The 19,736-nt window shown below is 54.3% G+C and overlaps 9 protein-coding genes across 9 annotated transcripts; 4 read left to right on the forward strand and 5 right to left on the reverse strand.

The window, feature by feature from the left end:
- Positions 1-162: 162 nt before the first annotated feature.
- Positions 163-3,526, reverse strand: J4E93_000930 (uncharacterized protein; the record flags this gene model as incomplete). The annotated part of the gene is made up of 6 exons (XM_049338886.1): positions 163-234; positions 294-1,642; positions 1,688-1,841; positions 1,888-2,247; positions 2,294-3,108; positions 3,241-3,526. The coding sequence occupies 6 exons, from the start codon at positions 3,524-3,526 to the stop codon at positions 163-165; spliced, it is 3,036 nt and encodes a 1,011-aa protein (XP_049204771.1).
- Positions 3,527-3,981: 455 nt separating this feature from the next.
- Positions 3,982-5,498, reverse strand: J4E93_000931 (uncharacterized protein; the record flags this gene model as incomplete). The annotated part of the gene is made up of 2 exons (XM_049338887.1): positions 3,982-5,325; positions 5,385-5,498. 2 exons carry the CDS (start codon positions 5,496-5,498, stop codon positions 3,982-3,984), a joined length of 1,458 nt encoding a protein of 485 aa, XP_049204772.1.
- A 456-nt stretch (positions 5,499-5,954) lies between these two features.
- On the forward strand, positions 5,955-7,495 carry J4E93_000932 (uncharacterized protein; the record flags this gene model as incomplete). Its single annotated transcript, XM_049338888.1, has 5 exons — positions 5,955-6,004; positions 6,066-6,219; positions 6,337-6,358; positions 6,411-6,955; positions 7,004-7,495. 5 exons carry the CDS (start codon positions 5,955-5,957, stop codon positions 7,493-7,495), a joined length of 1,263 nt encoding a protein of 420 aa, XP_049204773.1.
- A 588-nt stretch (positions 7,496-8,083) lies between these two features.
- Positions 8,084-9,131, forward strand: J4E93_000933 (uncharacterized protein; the record flags this gene model as incomplete). The annotated part of the gene is made up of 3 exons (XM_049338889.1): positions 8,084-8,128; positions 8,216-8,414; positions 8,491-9,131. 3 exons carry the CDS (start codon positions 8,084-8,086, stop codon positions 9,129-9,131), a joined length of 885 nt encoding a protein of 294 aa, XP_049204774.1.
- Positions 9,132-9,626: 495 nt separating this feature from the next.
- On the reverse strand, positions 9,627-10,115 carry J4E93_000934 (uncharacterized protein; the record flags this gene model as incomplete). The annotated part of the gene is made up of 1 exon (XM_049338890.1): positions 9,627-10,115. One exon carries the CDS (start codon positions 10,113-10,115, stop codon positions 9,627-9,629), a length of 489 nt encoding a protein of 162 aa, XP_049204775.1.
- A 582-nt stretch (positions 10,116-10,697) lies between these two features.
- On the forward strand, positions 10,698-12,234 carry J4E93_000935 (uncharacterized protein; the record flags this gene model as incomplete). The annotated part of the gene is made up of 3 exons (XM_049338891.1): positions 10,698-11,018; positions 11,068-12,105; positions 12,154-12,234. The coding sequence occupies 3 exons, from the start codon at positions 10,698-10,700 to the stop codon at positions 12,232-12,234; spliced, it is 1,440 nt and encodes a 479-aa protein (XP_049204776.1).
- A 758-nt stretch (positions 12,235-12,992) lies between these two features.
- On the forward strand, positions 12,993-13,853 carry J4E93_000936 (uncharacterized protein; the record flags this gene model as incomplete). Its single annotated transcript, XM_049338892.1, has 1 exon — positions 12,993-13,853. The coding sequence occupies one exon, from the start codon at positions 12,993-12,995 to the stop codon at positions 13,851-13,853; it is 861 nt and encodes a 286-aa protein (XP_049204777.1).
- Positions 13,854-15,747: 1,894 nt separating this feature from the next.
- On the reverse strand, positions 15,748-17,490 carry J4E93_000937 (uncharacterized protein; the record flags this gene model as incomplete). The annotated part of the gene is made up of 1 exon (XM_049338893.1): positions 15,748-17,490. The coding sequence occupies one exon, from the start codon at positions 17,488-17,490 to the stop codon at positions 15,748-15,750; it is 1,743 nt and encodes a 580-aa protein (XP_049204778.1).
- A 1,079-nt stretch (positions 17,491-18,569) lies between these two features.
- J4E93_000938 (uncharacterized protein) lies at positions 18,570-19,431 on the reverse strand (the record flags this gene model as incomplete). Its single annotated transcript, XM_049338894.1, has 2 exons — positions 18,570-19,093; positions 19,164-19,431. The coding sequence occupies 2 exons, from the start codon at positions 19,429-19,431 to the stop codon at positions 18,570-18,572; spliced, it is 792 nt and encodes a 263-aa protein (XP_049204779.1).
- Positions 19,432-19,736: the final 305 nt, after the last annotated feature.

A 19,736-nucleotide genomic window follows, 5' to 3' on the forward strand; every position in this document is an offset into this window, starting at 1 on the left:
TACCTAAAAATAACATGCAAAGTCGCGAGCGTATCCAATCCGCTCAAACGATTAATGTGGTGTATCCAACAGAATGTCTATCCCAAACTCCACTCATGAACGCCGGTCGTCTAATGCATATGCCAATGCAAGTAAGCAAGCTCAATGCGTGTAATCAACGAATCACCAACTCCCAGGTCCAAAGGTTTCGCCTTTGGGAACTTCTTTGTATGGGCAGGCTTGCCAGTCACAACCCTATCGATGATGTTAGCTTTTGTATCCAATGAAGCCCAGGTTGTATGTGGCTGACTTACCTGTTTGTAAACCTCCGTACCCCACCACTTGAAGTTACTCATCCAGCCCGGGTACACAATGCCAAAGAAGATAACGACAACACCAAACGCGAGCCCAGAGTCCAAGGCCGCGCTAAGCATCATGTTGTACTTCTTCCACCACGCGTTCCTCCGGTTGCGGATCTCATAGTTGAAGATGTAGCACACAATCGCCCAAACGGAGAAGTTGAGTCCGGTGGCTGGTGGAATCCAGCTCAAGCTACCAAACACCACGGCGAGGTTGACTTTACTGAGAATGGACTTGCGGCTGCCGCGGGCGAGGTACCAGAGTATGACGGGTGCGATGGCGCCGATGGGGAAGGCCCAGATCAAGTGTTGGTAGAGTGCGCCAGGACCGAAGAACTTTCCGGGGCCGACAACACCCCAGAGGATACTTCCGTTGAAGTGCACGCGGGCGATAGGGCAGTTGAAGCCGTTGATGGCCGAGGGTGTGCAGATACCGGGGATGTTGTTCAGCATCCAGTTAAGAACGCCGATTTGTGTTAGACTGGAGATGATGGTGACGGAGAGTTGGAGCTTGAAGAGGATTCTAGGTGGGATCTTCATGTAGTGGCCGAGCTTGAGATCGGAAGCAAACTTGAGGCCTTGGGTTGCTGAGATGTAGCCGAAGGTTGTAAAGACCATGTTTGCGACGGGTCGACCGGGGAATACAACACCGCAGATCAGTTGGCAGATGAGGTAGATGCTGCTTTGTTGGTTTGTAATGGCCATGACGATGCCGATGGGAACGAAGAGGACTGCGCCGATGCCAAGTGCTAGCAAGAGGCCGTACCAGGGTAGATGGACGGGGTAGTACTCGACGACGAACATGCCAACTGCGGCCATACTGATGCCAGTCAAAAGGTACCAAGTTATCGGCACGTCCTCGTATTTGCGCATGAGTCGATTGTGCACATCTTCTGCAGATAGCAAGTCTTCCACGTCTGGATCTGAAGTCGTACTGGGCCTGTGTCGCAACATTGCAGGGGAAGTTGGTTGGCTGTTGTTGTCGGTACCATTCACAAGTGGCTGGTAGTCAGCTGCTGATTCCTTCCGGATCTCAGCCCAAGAGCGACGCCATTGCCTCCAGATATCCTTCCCGTACCAAAGGCCAGTGTGCGAAAGCAGAGCTGTAAGACCGGCGAACTGTAGGGCGTAGCTCAATACGTATGTAATCGGGAGGTAGACGCGGCTGTATTGCTTGTACGCTTCTTCGTCAAAGAGGAAGTTCTCGGTCAAGATCTTGCTGACGTCGTACGGCTTGCCGCGATTATCCCATACGGCGGATGATAAGATGGGCATGTAGGATGAGTAGAGGACGTTCTTGTAGTCTAAGAGCTGTTAGCACAAGTAGTCAAACCTCCTGAACTACTTACACATGATTGGCGCTGCAATCCACATCACGCCTACGAGGCCTCCAAGAATGTTCATAGCAGCCCAGAATGGCGTAATCAACGGGGAGCCGATGTATGCGATTTGCGCCCAATCGAAAGTCACTGGAAACAATCCAAGACCAGATGAGATTCCGAACTGCTCAGGTCAGCTCTCTGTCCATTCAGACAAGCAACAAACGTACCAAGTTGGCAACAACGACGCTCTTTGGCGCGAACCAAGTGATGACATTGAAGTAACTCAATGCCGGGAATAGGAGACCAGGTAGGAAGTAGAATGCAACGGATCCCATGAATATGCGCGAGAAGAACTTGCGTGGAGCGATGGTCCAGCCATCGGCAGGCTTGTTCTCATCTTTATGTAACGCGGTGAACATGGCGGTTGATACCAGTGTGCTCGGCCAGATCATGCCGCTGGGTCGGACCAGGTAACGTCTGGTGATACCGGCGAGGGAGTAGCCAAGTATTTGTGTGGAGAGGATGAGCAATACTTGGTACATGATGCCAAGGTCTTGCTTGTAGAACTTCACTTGCTCAACGATGACCTTGGATTGTCAGCATACCATACATGGCTGCATAGATGACACTTACATCTGTCGCAAAGGCAAAGCCGAAGGATACATTGCTACTGACGTATACGCAGCAGTGTTCCTTTTCATTCCAACGGCCTTGGCCTAGCCAGAGCCGTAACCGGCGTTTCCAAGTGGCTTTTGCCTGTGGAGGATGCGATGTTGTTTGAGAGCAACCATCGACAAAGGTTTCTTCAGGATCGTCGTGTCGTTTGAAGAGTTGGTCCCAGAGCAGACCGAGAGGGTGGACGAGTAGTAGTGCAATAATAGGAGTAAGGCTGACGCTAGGGTATCGTAGGGAAAAGAACAAGTTGGTTGAAGAACCGGCAATGGAAAATAGAATCGATAGGAACCACATGCGCGGGGTATCAATGGATAGGGAGAGGTCGTCGGTAGCAGCGACGGATGCCCTCACTTGAGCGTAGGGCGAATTATCGGACGGGCTACCCTTCATATCGTGTAAATCGTCGTCCTCGGAGGATTCATTATCGTCTAGCGTACTGCTCGATGAGGTTGAGTTGTCAAACAGTGGCGCGCCAGCGGTAGAAGGATCAAGACCGCTTGCGTTGAACCTAGCTTCAAAGTCCTGGCCACTAGAGGCTACACCGAGCGTCGTGCTGCTACGACTGGCGTCACCCGTCCTGCGACGTGACTTGGTAGCGCCTGAAAGGATTGGCTCACTCCGTGTTGAATCATTTTGGTGGTGATCCGAAAGTAGTGAGGGCTCACTATGCGAAAGTCTGCTCTTCCCTTTTTTCTTTCTTGAGTTTTTAATCACATTATTTTCATCAGACTCCTCTGGACTGGAGGAAAGAATAGGTAGGCCGCCATATGAACCTGAGGTTGGGGTCAGCACGTGTAGCGAATGAGGTTCTGTGCGCCGTGTGCATCGTTGCTCCTGTGCACCCGTCCAAGGCCGAGGGGCGATTGACGACCATGGCGCTTGACAAGGAAGAATAGTTTGCGTACCTGTTCCCTGCGCCGGGCTCGATCTCACCAAGAGAGGTACTCTTGACATTGCTGTCTTGACGGATCGTGTAGGAGTCTCGGGGCGGCCAGCGGGCGAATCAAGATCGTCATCAGAAGGGGTTTCGGACGTGGCTATGTTCCTTGCTTTCTTTGCTTTGTCAGGCAGAGGCTGCAACTCGTAGCTGCCTGGCGAGACGGGAGGACGGTCGTGTCGCGTGTTTCCAGAAGGATGGGCAGGCGAGAGAGCAAGCGACGAAGATGACCCGCACCCGTCCTCGTTAGCCATATGTATGGGTGGGTGCCCGGGTGTGGCCAGGGGCGCGTGTACAAGTGCTCCGTTTGTCGCGCCAAAGCGGCCTCGCGCGACGTCGGAATCAGATGATCAGATAAAACCACCGGCAGCCATGTGTTGGGCCTCACGCTTTTCGATGATCTGATTAGATGGAAGCGCGGGAAGCGGTCCAGAATTAGGTCAATGATGGAATACTGCTTGAGTCATCCAATGGCGAGTGCAGTGTCTTCACGGTAAGCGGTTAGATCCGGGCGACGATGTGGAGTTCCCAGGAAAAAAGCCTCGCACGCTCCCGCGCGCGCGAGCCGCCTGCATACCATCACACGCCTGCATGCTTCGAAATCCCGGCACCCTTACAGACCAAGACTGATTGACATCTGCACGTCCGAGCGAACAGAGCCGCAGCGTTTGCATTCGGAGTTTTACATATTTCTACGGGTTCCCAACGCTCAGCGTGACGTCACTTCGTTCACGTCAACGTGACCGGGTATCCCCACGTGGTTTTCGGCTTTGCGACCAGCGGTGAGGCCCTCAACCATCGCAATAGCGCCCTCGGTGTCGTCCTTGTTGTAGAGGAACAACCCCTGTAGCGCTGCAGTACTCACCGAGTCGATGAGGCCCAACTCTCTCACTTTAGCCATAAATCTCTGCTTCGCTTGCCCGCCTGCATCGAACTCTGCATAGAATCGGTCCCAAAGCTGCTCGATTTGGAACTCTGTTGCTTCACCGAGTCTTACCGTCATGTCCACGCGCCCAGGTCGGATGAGCGCTTCGTCTAGTCTTTCGACGTGGTTTGTAGTCAGGAAGATGATCCGCTCCTCAGCGCTGGCAACACCGTCGAGAGCGTTGAGCAGCCCGGAGAAGGTGACCGAGGCGCTAGCGAATCCGTCTGCACCAGGCGTCTTACGGTTCATGAATGCGACGTCAACATCTTCCAGCAGCACTACAGTCCGTCGCGGGACTTTGGTCAGCAAATGGTTCAACCTATCGTCTGTGAGACCACGCTCGCTGACATTCAAAATGGCAATATTGAAGTCGAGATGACCTGCAACAGCCTGGATGAAGGAGCTCTTTCCCGTACCCGGCGGCCCATACAACAAGTAGCCTCGCCTGTATGGTATGCCGCGATCTAGGTACCACTTGCGTGACGCGATGAAGGCCTCCATATCCTCTACAATGCGCTCCTTGACACCGCGCTCAAGGACCACCGAATCGAGGGGCCGCTTCCGCTTGGCGTCGCCAAAGGGCTGCCACATGGTGCCCATGGAGTTGTATATGACAGTCTTGCCTTCCTGCGACTGCTGGTATATCTGGTGCGCCTCGGCGAAGATGTCTTCGAAGACGTCGCGGTGCGAGTAGAGGGTCGTGAGGTTGATCGTCTCGAAGGGTACGCCATCCTTGACGTTCAGGCTATTGCGCTCTCGCTGCCGGTCGACGAGGATGAAAGCGTTCTTGTAGCGCAAGAAGTGCTTGCCCGGCCCCGGTACGAAGGAGAAGTGGGCGGCGTGCGAGGGTCCATCCTGCGGCGTGTACGTCTGGACTTGGAGGTGGTGCATGCGCGGGTCGATGCGATTGAGGACCTTGGAGAGGACGCCGTTGCGCACGAGTGGCCTGGTGCCGGCTTGCTGTGCGCGGTGGTAGTTAGTCATCCATTGGAGGACCCAGGGATAGGCGTCGTCATGGCGAGTTATTTCGAGATCGACGAGCATGCGGCGGCGCACAAACGCGGCGCCATGTTGGAGTCCCTTCTGGCCCGTCCGCGCCGCAACCCCAAGCGCTGCGAGACCGAAGCCCTATGGCATCAGTGAGCACACGTCCAGCAAGCACGCAGTGGCCCCAGGGTGAATCATACGGCGGTGAAGAAGGGATTGTCGGTGATTTGCGACCAGGGCGAGCTGAGACCCAGGCTGCCATTGCCGGCAGCGATCTGCTTGGCCAGCTGGTGTTGAGGCGTGTTCGGTTCCATGAGCGGCGGAGAGGCGCGCCTGTCCAGAAATTTGATACGCCATGGACGCTAGCGGGGGATCGATGCCGCTACGCCGCGCCCATTCGTGCCTATCACCATGTCGCACGCAACCGATGGGTGTCGCACAGCGCTTGTTTGCAACGTGGAAGGTTGGTGGACGTGTTTTCGTCACACCATCAGGGAGTTGTGCAAACGGCGCAAAAAAAGAAACATGGACGTTGATCACGCTGTATACATAGATGCACAGGGCTGCATAAGCAATCCGGGGTCGCGTCGCGGAAGGCCATCCATGGCGCCTTCCCAGCCCTGTGGAGTTGTGGAGCGCTAGGGCGAGCTTGGACCTGCTGCCCGTCACTGATAACTACCATAGCCTGCCCAATTCACTGATCAACACCCCGAAAGTACGTTGCGAAGCCATCCTCGGCCCCGAGCACCTCGCTCTTCTTCACCTATGCCATGGCCACCGTAACCATAGGCAAATCCTATTTCGACGCTCTTCTACGCAAGTGAGTGCACACTATCTTGCACTGTGTTATGCGCCGGGCTGTTTGCTGATTAGAGTTTTAGGGCTGAATTTGTCGGTAACCCCTCAGGCAGTAGCTATGCGTCTGGCTTCGGTAGAGCTGACTCTTATCAACAGCATACTTCCAACCAGCCGGTCAGCTACGGCACTGATCTCTCTGACAATGTCACCATCAGCAAGGCAGAACATGAGTACATGGTACGTTTTACTGCACCCAACATCACTCCGAACTTTCAAACTTTGTCCACCACCCCTCCAGCTTACTCTGTTTTCTGTATTTATGTGCAAAAATGCTAACGATCCATTTGCCCACAGACCCAAGCAGTGCGAGAGTACCGTACGTACATCCCTGCTCCAGCGCAATACTATCTGTTTCTGACCGTGTCTAGACCTTCTCAAGAGCGCTCTGTTCCGTGGAGGCCTGACGAACGAAACCTTGGATACACTGCTGCAGGGCGAGAATGGGGCTTCGAACGAAGAACCGTCTAGTTACGATTATGAATCGCAACACACACATGCCAGATCGCAGGCTACTCCTGTAGCAGCGCCTGCATCAGCTCGTTACCCAAAAGGGTCCGACTATACCTCTGCCAGCCATGGACTCCACCCTAGACCTTCAGCATCGTTCCATCGAGTCGTCAGCTATGGGGAATCCGAGTCTTTCACCGGCGACCCAGACAGTCCACCCGACGAATATGACGATCTAAACCGCGGACCAGCCCAGCGTATACCACTCCACGATCAGCGCACTGTCCTAATCACCAACCTTTCCGAGCGTACCACACATAAGGACCTGGCCAGCATTGTCCGTGGCGGCAGACTGCTGGACATATTCCTCCGCAACGACAGATCTGCAACGGTATCTTTCATCGAAGGAGCTGCCGACTTTCTTGCTTATGCTAAGCGTAACGACATATATTTACACATGAAGAGGGTGAGATACGCACCTACCCCAAGGCATGAAAGAAGCTGACCATGCTAGCTTGAATTCCGTTGGAGCGACCGACAATTCCACGTACCACCGCACGTGTCCAACAAGATCACCGGCGGCGCTACGCGAAACCTTGTTGTCCGAGGCGTTGCAGGCAAGGTCACTACAGATCAGATCCGTGACCATCTCGACCACATCCACAACCTCATCGTGGTAGACGTCTACTTCAAAAATGGCGATGCGTACATCTCGACCAACTCTATCCACAACGCTCTGTTCGCCAGGACCTGCATGATGTCGCGTACTGTATACAAGGGCATGCGCATCGAGTACTATCCGGATGAATGCGCTGGACCGCTACCTCAGCCCAAAAAGGCCCACACTCCCGTCACTCGCATGCCTATGAAGCCTGCACCTTTGGTCAACCAGTATGCTCTTCTGGATACCGGGTCCGACGATGGGTCAGAGTCTGAAGAGGAGTTGTACAGGACCAACGGTGTGCAAGTCGATGGTTACCATTGGGCTGACAGTGTAGTAGCATGAACATTGCCGATGGAGGTTCATCGCCTGTCAGAGCTCGGCCCATTCCCTGGGGTCGACGAGGGGTTACAGTAACTTGATCCGGCCGTTCTGTTCTGTCAAGCTTCTTCGCGTTGCGGCACTTTTCAAAACAAGCTAAAAAGATATTCCACCTATTCAGCTACATTCTTCATGCGAAGAGAGGGAAGCCATGAGGGCAGGCATGGCGACCAGAATAATAATATGGGTATGTTTACGAGAAGAAGGTCGTGTCGTACAGCCCTCGACAGGTGTTGGTTGGAGTATGCTTCTTTTCCTATATAGATACCCCTCGGTTACTCTGGAATGTGATTATTCTACTTACAACACGTTGATCCCTTCACGCTCAAAGGAGACGTCCATGATCAGCGTTTTGCTGGGATGGTGGACATGCTCACCCCCTGGCAGAAAGCTTGTCACTTTTAGCGAGCACTAGTCTTGCATCGATGCGCACCTGGGCATGCGTCAGCTATGTCATACGCCTTTGATTAGCCTCACTTCGTAGATCACAACTTCACCACAGAAATCGTCCTGACTTGGTTGACCTATATCAACAAACTTTATCAAATCAAGATGGCGCCGACGATCAAAGTTGCTGTTATCCAACTCTACCCAGAGGTATCTCCTCTACCCCACATCATCATGATTGCCCATCATGGTCGACCACAACTACAACCATTAGCATCAGCTTCTAACATCAGCTAGCCCCTAAAACCAGAACACAATTTCAACAAAGCCGTTTCATTCATCCGCTCAGCAGCAGCTCAGGGCGCCGAACTCGCCGTCCTACCCGAATACCACTTGACAAGCTGGAAACCCAACGACCCCGAGTTTCTTAACTGCATCGAACAATGCTCCGGCTACCTAGAGAGATACTGCTCCCTAGCCAAAGCATGTAACATCTGTAAGTATCACTCCAACCCTCATCATCCCTCCACCCATCCCCCATCCCCCAAACTAAGCTCACCCCTTCATCGCAGCCATCGTCCCCGGCACAATCGTAGAATCCCACAAAGAGAACTCAGCAGCGGAAGACAAACTCCTCAACGTATGCTACTACATCTCGCCCTCAGGTTCCATCGTGGGCAAATACATCAAAAAGAACCTCTGGGGCCCCGAACGCAACCACCTCACCGGCTCCCGCCACGACCCCCATGAAGTCTTCGACACACCCATCGGAAAAGTCGGGTTGCTCATATGCTGGGATCTCGCCTTCCCAGAAGCGTTCCGTGAGCTGATTGCCAAAGGCGCTCAGATTATTATCATACCGACCTTCTGGACGCTGAATGACTGTAATGCGGAGGGTTTGGCGAGGAACCCGGCGGCTGAAGCATTGTTTCTGGATAGTATGTTGACGGCGAGGGCGTTTGAGAATACGTGTGCGGTTGTTTTTGCGAATGCGGGGGGTCCGCCGGGGATGGGGTATGCGGGGTTGAGTCAGGTTGCTGTGCCTTTTGTGGGGGCTTTGGGGAAGCTGGGTGGTGCAGGTGAGGGCATGTGTGTTGTGGATTTGGATATGCAGGTCTTGGAGGATGCGGAGAGTAATTATCAGGTCAGGGCTGATATTGCGAGGGGGGATTGGCATTATATTTATAGGCATTCGGGAGAGGGGAAGCCTTGAGTGAGGATGTGGCGCATCAACACGATGTCTTTGTATCATCTTCAGCATCATGTTCGATAAGTATAGGATGTATGCTCAGGCAAGCACTAGTCTCGATCTGGACATTCTTTGCTGCAGGTTTCGATCGAGGGTGTAAAGTTCAACGAACGAAATGTATTCCATTTGGTTAATTCAATCTATTCTCGGCCAACATCAAGCTCTTCCAAATGCGCCCAAAAGTCGCAAATTCGCAAATTCGCAAATTCGCAAAGACATGGTATCTGACAAAAGTTCGCGGAAGCAACCGGTGAACTCCTACGCGCAGCGCGAACGGGTGCCTAGTAGCGCGCAGCGCCAGCCCCTCTCCCAAACTATTGAACGCCGATCATTATGGCCAGAAGCACAGTTAACCACCATGGCACCATCGTCCTGCGCCTAATGCAAATACGTCGACTCTATCGCATGCTGGGCGTCGACTGGTATCTCCGGGTCGCATGTCGGCATCCGTCTCTCATCTCAACTCTGGCCACTACCACTGGCTTCGCTGTCGGACCTCTCGTCTTTGCGGACGTAGCCTATTTCTCTCGTCGAGACGCCGTGTTCGTCCGTACTCCAAGTCTCGCCAACAACAATGACCCTCGTTTTTCCTTTTTCCAGGAACTTTTCCTCGTCTCTTGCTAGTTTGGCTGCATTCTCCGGGGCGTAGATCTTTCTGTAGAATTCTTGGAAGCGGGCTTCGCTGTCAAACGTCATTTCTGCAATGCAGTCACAGTCCAGCTCGTTCATCTCGCCCCTTAGCATGAGCGGCGGTCGGTCGGGGTTTGCCGGTCCTCCGAACCCCTTCCGCGATATCCGCGCGAGATAGCGACGTTTGAAATCGATCGGCCAGCAGGAGGCGAGCAGCGAATGGGCGAGGGGAATGTGCGTGTGCTCATAGTGGTCTCTGAACTCTTCCGAGGTAAGGTCGTGGTTGCGCGTGATGAAGAGGACGATGGTGTACGTCATATTGGAGGGTGGGAAGCGAGTCAGAGGGCAGGAAGGGTCTTGACTGCGACGAAAAGGGTAGCGTGGGTGGTAAAGACAGTAGTAGGGTTTTGACAGCGGCGTGGCTTCCAGAGGGTCTAGGGACAGAGGAACGGCAGGCTTTTGTAGTTTATCAGCCACACTCGATGCGAAGACATCATACTGGCACCGAGCGCGCCTAAAGCCTCCGTTATTGATGCACACAGCTACTCGTGCCCTAGGGCGAAACTACGGACCCGGCACCGGTAGACGACATGGGCTCGCCATACTTTCTCAACGCCGTCACGACACCCAGCGCTGAGGATATGGCCGGTGAGTCGAATCAGGACGTGTCAAAACAGCAGGATGGCCGTGAGGATTGAGTGGAGTGGACCTCTGCGCACTGCCCCTCACAGCGCTGATCCCGGTCGCGCCTGCCCTCTGCTTGGGCGCGCTATCGATAGCAGACTGCCGCTAGCAAACGCACAGAACGCCAAATTTCGTGACAAAGCGGGGAGCAGCACCACGACACGACATTCACCCCCCGTACAAGCACCCGTGCCGTCGCCCGAACGAACACCCAACATGAGTCTGCGCGAGCGTGTCCCGCCGCAGTACCAGAATGGCGACGCTGCCAGGCGTGCGCCGGACGACGACTCGGACGTCGAGGAGGAGGCCATGGCGAACGACTACCGCGAGCAGGTCCAATACGACGGCATGGAGGACCTCGACCGCATGCCCTCGATGAACAGCAATCAGGACATCCACGCGCAACTGCAGGCCGCGGCCACCCCCCTCGAATTCCAGGCCACGCTCGAGACCAAGTTTGCGAGTTACGACAGCTACTGCAACCTCTTCCACTACATCCTGAACTCCGAGGGCCCCGTTGACCTGGAAGTGCCAAACGTAAGGAATGCGGAGAAAAGGGGAATATAGCAGGGCTAACTGCGCATAGTACTACTGGGCGTGGGATGTCATCGACGAGTTCATCTACCAGTTCAACAGCTTCTGCAGCTACCGCCAACGAGTCGCCCAGAAGAACGAGAACGAGGAGGAGATTGCGCTCCTGCGCGAGAACCCAAACACATGGGGCTGCTACAGCGTCCTTAACGTCCTGTACTCGCTCATTCAGCGGTCACAGATCAGCGAGCAGCTGGCGGCGATGAAGCGGGGCGAGGACGCGAGTCTGTACGCCGGAGAGTACGGCAACAGGCCGCTATACAAGATGCTGGGATACTTCTCCATCATCGGTCTGCTCCGCGTGCACTGCCTGCTCGGAGACTTCAGCCTCGCGCTCAAGACGCTCGACGACATTGAGCTCAACAAGAAGGCCATGTTCGCCCGCGTCATGGCCGCCCACTTCACCACATACTACTACGTCGGATTCTCCTACATGATGATGCGACGATACTCGGATGCCATCCGCATGTTCAGCCACATCCTCGTCTACGTCTCGCGGACAAAGAACTTCCAGAAGAACGCGCAGTACGATTCGATTACCAAGAAGAACGACCAAATGTACGCACTTGTCGCCATCTGCGTAGCCTTCCAGCCCACCAGGCTCGACGACACCATCCACACTGCTCTGAGGGAGAAGTACGGCGAGCAGTTCAACAGGCTGCAGCGCGGCGGCCCCGAGTCTCTTCCCCTCTTTGAGGAGCTCTTCCGCACCGCTTGCCCCAAGTTCATCAGCCCCACACCTCCCGACTTCGACAACCCAGAGGTCAACATTGACCCTGTTGAGCACCACCTCCGCATCTTCATGGACGAGGTCAAGAACAACATGATGTCGCCCACCGTCAAGAGCTACCTCAAGCTCTACACAACCATGGACCTCAAGAAGCTCGCTGGATTCTTGGAGGTTGAGCCAGAGAAGCTCAGGTGCTGGTTGCTCGTCAACAAGCAGAGGAGCAGGCAAATAAGGTGGGCCGAGGGTGGTCTGTTGGATGGTGATATCATCCAGGCCAGCGACCTCGACTATGCTATGGAGGGTGTAAGTACAACACATCTGGAACGAGAGACATCTGCTAACGATTATCAGGACCTCATCCACGTTTCAGAGGCAAAGGTCGGCAGGAGGCTCGTAGACTGGTACCTCCGCAACTTGGCCAGGACGTACTAGAGGATCACGAGTGTTTTCTGAGAGCGACTATTCACATTCGGGGCCCACACAATAGAGCATTGCGCTTGGAGTTGGAGGATTTCATGGGTATCCAAAAGCGTGTTTGCAAAATCTAAAGATACGCTTAGGCATGGGGAAGGCGAAGATAGGGTCCAGGTTGCGATCTTCCACGACTGGACACCGCCCGCCGCGCGCGACGAGCGGGCTGGAAGATGGACAGGATGAGCGAACGAACAACGAGTTGAAGAATACCAAACAAACTTGCAGACTTCAAACACATATCAATAAGTGGACGCGACGTGGTGTGAATGTTTGTAACTTCAGCTTGACATCGTCACATCATGTGGGGAAACAAGGGTTCAGCCTTCGTAGCAGACTGGTAGATGCTAGCGCATTGAGTGGACATGGCTGCTCTGCCGTAGTCTTCGCTTCTGTCCGACCAACACCATCCAAACGATCATTGACAAGCAATTCCGGTTAAAGCGCATCGTCCGGAGCAAGCACGTCCGGGTGATCATGGCGATGGAGTGAATGTCCCTGCCCCTCTCGGTCGCTCGTGCGCTCCGCAGATGCACTCTCCTCCCATCCACCGTACTCGGAACCACCACAACAACGCCCAGTAATTGAGATCAGTCTCCCCACCACAATTAGCCACGAGCTGCTTCTTCGATAAACATTGCAAGACAGCGCGTCTCCTACGGGTCATCAACGCCTCCACGTCCACCACACCCAGCGCGACTCGCACCCAGACAAGCACGATGGCCCCGGATCTGAACAAGGTGCCAACCAACACAGGCAACACTTCGAGCACGCAGCCAGCTTCAGGCTCCTTGTCACGTCAGACATCGTCACGTCAAGCATCTACACCGGGCTCTAGACGAGCATCGCAGATGGGCCCCCCGCCGCTGCCTCTCGCATCGCCTGGCGGTACCCTACCACCGCCCCAGTCAGCATCACATCATGTACATGGCTTCCCGCCTCTCAGCCCCAGCGCGAGCGGCTACGTCCAGGCGAGCGTCGACTCAGCAGGCGTTCCGATGAGACACCCACGCCCCATGACACAAGCAGAGCTGCACCTTGAGCTCGAGAAGGAGCAAGAAGCCGTCGTCAATCGTCTGACGCGAGAACTCTCGGCTCTGCGCGCACACTCTGCGTCTGTAGCCTCCAACACGTCCATGTCAAGCGCCGCCGACTCCTCCGTCGCACACGCTGAAGCTCCCACCGGACCTATGCATCCCACATCCTCGCGCCGCCACCGCAGCTCCTCGAGCGTCTCCCGCAGCGGCCTACCACCAGGCCACGTTCCCCACCGTTACTCCATCTCCTCCCAGCCTGCGACGGGCGATGCTGCCCAGCGCGACCACCGCAGCTCGAGCGTCGTCAGCACCCCACGCTACGAAGAGGTGGCACAACACAAGGCGGAGCTGGAGGAGGTCAAAAAGGAAAACGAGGCCTTGAAACAGCGCATCCGTGATCTCGAGCGCATGATCAGGGGCGGCAATGACGCCGCTGACGGTCAGAGGGGTCGGAGGGGTGCACCGCAGTCGCAGAGCAGCGGGGTTGGCAATGCTTCTGATACTGTGCAAGCACCTGCTAATGAGACGGCAGGGGTCCCCTAATAAAGCTGTGAATAGGGTGAAGGAGATGTGTTTGTAGGGTATCTGTGAGCAGGATTGTTAATAGTGCAGGTCATGCTCACGCTGCATGTGCGACGGGATGGAACAGGAGAGTTCCAGCCATATGTTTACTTGTCGACATGGAGTTTGAGCGACCAGCCATGGTATGCTATGCCAATCGGCATCCATACGGGCGGAACATCTTATTCTAATTCTATCATTCTCATCAAATCAATCAATCAATCAATCGATCAAGCTAAACAAAAGACTACTTTTGATGCGATCGCAAAGATAACAACCCCGAATCTCTTTTACGCCGCCCATTACCATCCTTATCACAAACTTTGCTTCTTTCCCCCCAACACGGCATGACGGGATATCCGTAGATCTCCCCAGGGCTAGACAACTAACGCCGCTGATCCTCACGATATGCACCTAACGGAACAGCATCCCAGCGTCGATCTAGTTGTCCCCCTTCTGACGGCAGATCAGCGACGCGGGATGTGTGCATGTGAAGAGGGGGGAAGGCGTGATATACGTAAGTGCAGGACACATTTGTGGCGTGGCGTGATGTTGCGAGAGGTTGGATGGATGGGTTTAATGCCTCGTTTTTGGAGTGAGGTGACGTGATGTGATGTGGTGGAAGGGACGAGGCGCCACGGCACGGGCGAGGGCATGGGGGCGTGTAAAGTAAGCAGATAAGCAAAGCGAGCAATCCAAGAGCAAGTTAACGCCCCGCCGTGCCGTATGTACGTCATTCTGTTTGAAGGTGGAACAGAACAGCTTTCAACCTTTAATGGGGGCGGGACTGCATCGGTCGGGGTATTTCGGGGTCGGGATATATACTGAGAGTGGACCTTTGACTTCTGTTTCGTGGTTGAGTTTCGGACTGATTTTACGAACATTGGTTGATATATCATTGCGCAAGGCTGCTGCTGTTACTACTACCAGGTACGATTTAACTTGTATCTAATATCCAGACCGATCATGTTTGTTAAGAAATCAGGAACAGAACACCTACTTTCCGAGCCGTCGTACAATATGAATTGGCTATTCAATCTACGCGATCGATTGAGTAGCTTTGGGGAGAAGAAGAGGCGGAGGAGTAGCCAACACGTCGATTCCGGAAGCGATGGTATGTACATGGATAACATATCCCAGCCGATGTAATATCTAGACTTGAACAACACTCGTGTATAGACATGCTGACAAGAAACTTAGCTTTCCCATCGAAACCCGTAGTAGCAACACATACAACAACAACAACAACACCAACAACGATGGAGCATAATCCCTCATCCCACCGTCGTACCTCCGCCTCCCCTCCCCCGCCTACATCTTCCAACCCCTCCACCATATCCTCCGCACCACAACGACCGCCTCTCCCGCATATCCCCACCGACATCATCACCGCAACGGAGAAAGGCATGATAGGCGCGCCCTTCTGCAGCATACCGAGTGACTCGTCCACGACGTCGACCCAAGGACATGAGTCTGAGGCGAGGGATGTGCTGGGAGAAGGGACGTTGCTGACGAGGGCGGAGGAGGCGTGTGGTGGGGAGGGGAGGAAGAGTAGTTGGGTTGGTGGGGAGAGGGAGGGTGGGAGGTGTGTTATGTTCAAGGGGGTTGATGTTTAGGTCTTTGTTGGATGGAGTTGTGGGAGGGAGGAGTTGGTGTTGAGGCGTATACATAGGAAGTGGAACTGGATCTTCGAGGGGGATGAGTGTACGATAACGTGGAAGTCTTGATTGAGAGACATTTTCCCTGTCTCGGTTTTATGAACGGAAAGGATAACATTCCCTTCCTGTCTTTCCTTCTCTTAGCTACCCCAATTCATGAACATCTTGAAGCGCGCAAACGTAATAACAAATACCAGCACAGTCTCCTAAATCTCTCCTCACACCCTCCTACTACCAGTCATCTTCCTATTCTCACTATGCCGCTTCGCCTTCAACGCATCCCGTCTCCTCTTCTTCCACGCACGATTCAAATCACCCCGATTTTCCCAGAACCACTTCTTAAACTCGCTCTCTGGCTTCTCTTCTTTACCACCAGCGGCCGCTGCATTCTCTTCCTCTTCTTCTTCATCTTCTTCCGCGACCTCAGCTAGCTTAGCTTTGGCATTTGCGCGTGTGTTCTGAGAGAGGCGTTGCTCGGCGAGGGAATCCACATCGCCCATGTCCTCGTCGTCGTCGGCTTCTTGGCTGTTCTTGCGCCAGTCGAAGGAGAAGCGGCGGCCGAGCCCGGCGGTGTCGGGGGTTGGTGCCGCGCTGCGGAGGCCGCGCCATTCAATGTCTCGTTGAGTGAAGGGTGTAGTGGGGGCTTCGTCGATGGGCTGGCCGCGCTCGCCGTCGACTTCCATCGTGTCTTCGTTGTTGTCGAAGAAGCTGAAGGATGTGTCGATTGGAGTGAGCTTCTTGGTGGGAGTTGAGGTTGTGCCATCTGCGGGCTTTGCGCGTTTGAACAGCGCTTCGAGGGGGTGGACCTCTTTCTCGGATGATGTAGTTGGCTGGGCTTCGGGCGTTTTCCTGCTTTCGACAGGTCGAGCGGGAGAAGATGCAGACAATTCGGCTTCTGATTCTGATTCGGACTCAGACTCGGAGGCAGAAGAGTCCTCATCTTCTTCTGAAGATGAAACTACTGATGATTCGTCCTCAGATTCAGACGATGATGGCGGAGGAGTAGCTTTCTTCTTCTTCTGGTCCTTCGTGGTCGTAGACTTTGCTGTCCCGTCAATCCAAGCCCTTTGAGCCTCCGAGGGCGCGTCTACCAGCTCCAGAGCTCGCCTGGCCTTGGCCTTGCCAGTCTCAGGCTCAACAACGACACCGTCCTCGTCAACCCAGCCCTGACCATTGACGTAGTCGACTGCAGGCTTCGTTGACAGGGCGACCTGTGGCTGCTTCAGGAAGCTGGGAGTCTTGATGTTCTTCTCGAACTCGTGAACAACGACTTCATTTATCTTGGACTTGTTCTTTTCCTTTTTCTCCTTCTTCACCTTCTTCTCTTCCTTGTGCGCAACTTCGGTCGCAGCCACGGGTGTCAGCTTCGCCTTGAAGAGCAGCTCAGCATCCTTGGTGTACTTCGAAGGCTTCCGCTCCTTCTTCTCGTCCTTGTCACGCTTGTCCTTTTTGTCTTTCTTATCCTTCTTATCCTTCCTGTCCTTCTTCGACGGCTCAGTCCAACCGCGCTTGACTTTCCTGTCGTCTGGCAGCTCTACACCTTCCAGCACGCCCTGCTCCCTCTTCTTCTTCTCTTTCTTCTCCTTCTTTTCTTTTTTCTCCTTCTTTGCGCGCTTCGAGGGGCGTTCGGTGTCCGCCACCTCCTTCGCCGCGTCAGCCTCTGCCAGCGCCTTGCGCTTCTCAGGTTTCGCCATCTCTATTCGCACTTTTGCGCCTCTCAAGATTGTGCCGTTGAGCTTCTTCTTGATCTTTTGAGCTTCGGGTTCGGGTAGCTCTACGTAACCGAAACCTTTCTCGGGGAAGGTCGCGACGGTATGGTACGAGATATTCCGCGCAGAGGGAAGGACAGAGGGCGCGACGTAGACCTTGAGTAGGTCGGGGCGGAAAGGCGTAATGTGCAGGCGGACGACCTTGCTTTCGGGTTGCGCTTCGGGAGAGTTAGGCGCTTGTGCTGCTGGCATTGGGTCGCAGGTTCGCGCGCGTGCGACAGGTGGAGATGACTGTGCGCAAAGACTCCAGGGCGTCTAGAGCAAAGAATACGGGCTGCAAGCTTGAGCGACGCCTGTAAGCGTCGTGTAGAAGTGTCGGGGCCGGAGGGGAAAGGAAAATGCTTAGCGCGACAAGGGACCCAGCTGTCTGGTCTTAGCGTGCATGCGGGCGGAGGTTTGGAGCTCCACTCTGACCATTATCATGTCCATCGCGCGATAGACGTCTAGAACCACATCAGATTGGCATCTTGTTGGCACTGCAATTGATCCGTCGCTTGTACAGACTCAACACAATATCTATCGTTGCCACCACCACGATGCGGAAACCGCCATACCTGCTCTTCCTTCTCCTTACCTTTCTATCCTCCCTCTCCCTGTCCCTTGCTGCCTGTACGTCACCCTTTTCTCCGTAACCAGGCACCTATTAACATCTCATAGCGCGTACGTCATTCTGCAAATGCACCTGCTTCGGCAACAGTACTATTGTAGCCCTCGACGCGCCCAGCACGAAGAAGCCCGCCGCTCTCGAATTGAAACCCCGCGCCTCCAAGAAGACATGTAACGACTGCAATCGCCAGTTCTGCCTCGGTTACGGCTTTTGTGCCGGGGAGAAGGAGGAGAATGTGCTTACAACATGTTTTCAGAGAGACTCTGCGAAAGACCAGGCAGTCGTGTTTGTCTTCATTGGCGCGACGGTGGGGTTATTGGGATGGGCAGCACTGCGGCCTTATGTTGAGGGATGGAGAGAGGTACGTGTAGATGAGCGAGGCCGACTTGGTCGGAAACTGACTAGACACAGCGTGCACGGGAACGTCGAAGCTATATACCAGTGGCTGGTCAAGGGAACTAGCGAGTTGCAAGACTGGAAATTGTTTGAAATGCATTGAATGTACAATATGGACACGAAGCGAAGATACCCAAGATGATCGTTGACTCCTTCATAACTGCTGAAGAACTCCATCATGCATACATCTAATGTGACAGCAATGTACAAGGCTGAGGTCGTATATAGTACACTGAAGCGTCTGGCTTCACTCTCCGCTGTCCTTCTTCTACTCTTTCTTCGATCCACCCTTCATGAATCCAAACCATCCCTTGCCCGTCTCCTCCACCTTGTGCACTGCCTTCTCTGCTGTATTGTCGAGCGGGCCTCCGACTACTGGTGTCGATGATGTGAAAGTGGATGTTGTGTCGTTCGCCCTGGCCTCTTGTACCGCAGCAGCGATACCTAGGTTTGAGTTGCCTTGGGATTCTTGCCGCTTGATCTCCTCCACCGCCAGCTTTCTCTGCTCTGCGATTGCTTGGTCCTCCTTCCAGTCGCCGTGCAGCCACCACAGCAGCTTGGAGGGCGCCTTTCGCTCTGCCTTCTTCCTCTCCATTGCTTCTTGCTCCTCGGCGATACCTGTGACAAGAGCGGCTTGTGCGGGTGAGGCTGTTCCTGCTGCGACAGCATTGCGGGCGGCTTCGAGGATCCTGGCCTGGACTCGTTCCTCTTCGGCGAAGTAGATTGCTCGTTTCCGTCGGTTGTAGACGATCATGTCGCCTATTGAGAAGACTGCGAGGACACCGACGCAACCTATTCAGACAGTTAGCATCATTCCTACCCAGTGACCCGTTCAGCCATTGGCCACTTGGTGCCCACATACCTGTTGCAAATATCAAGCCATAGACGGTAAACCTATGCGCCGCATCCGCCGCCATTCTGCCGTACAAGTACATGTAATCCCACCTCGTCACCTGCGCCATTTTTGCCCTGTTCGCTGCCTCTCGTAACCGCTTGACCTTCTGCTGTGGCGTTTCGTTTTTTGGTGCGGGATCCGCGAATTGCAGCGTCGTTGCCCGCCCGCCAGGTCTTGTGTGCGCCCATACTCCGGTGGCTGTAAACCGCGTTGACTCTTTCGGTGATTTCGACATGTTGGGCGGAAGTGGGAAGAGCGCTCGGAGGGGAAGTGTTGTGGGCGGAAGATGTCGTGAAGATGGCGGAGCGGGAGAACGAATGATTCGATGATTTCCAAAAGTCGAGATGGACTAGGGTTCGATGCGGAGATTTCCGCCCATCTACCCGCTAACGTACATCGTCAACCATAACGCTCAACTACTTATCGTATCTTCTTCGTGTGCGGATCGGGAGCTCGCTGATACGTTGATTCGAGAGGGCAGCAAAATTCAGTATGAGCAGTGCAGGCCAAAGATTGCTTCTTTCCTTGCAATGTCCTTGA

This window comes from Alternaria ventricosa (assembly GCF_023758065.1).
Source record: "Alternaria ventricosa strain BMP 2768 chromosome Unknown scaffold_1, whole genome shotgun sequence".
Classification (NCBI taxonomy): Eukaryota; Fungi; Ascomycota; class Dothideomycetes; order Pleosporales; family Pleosporaceae; genus Alternaria; species Alternaria ventricosa.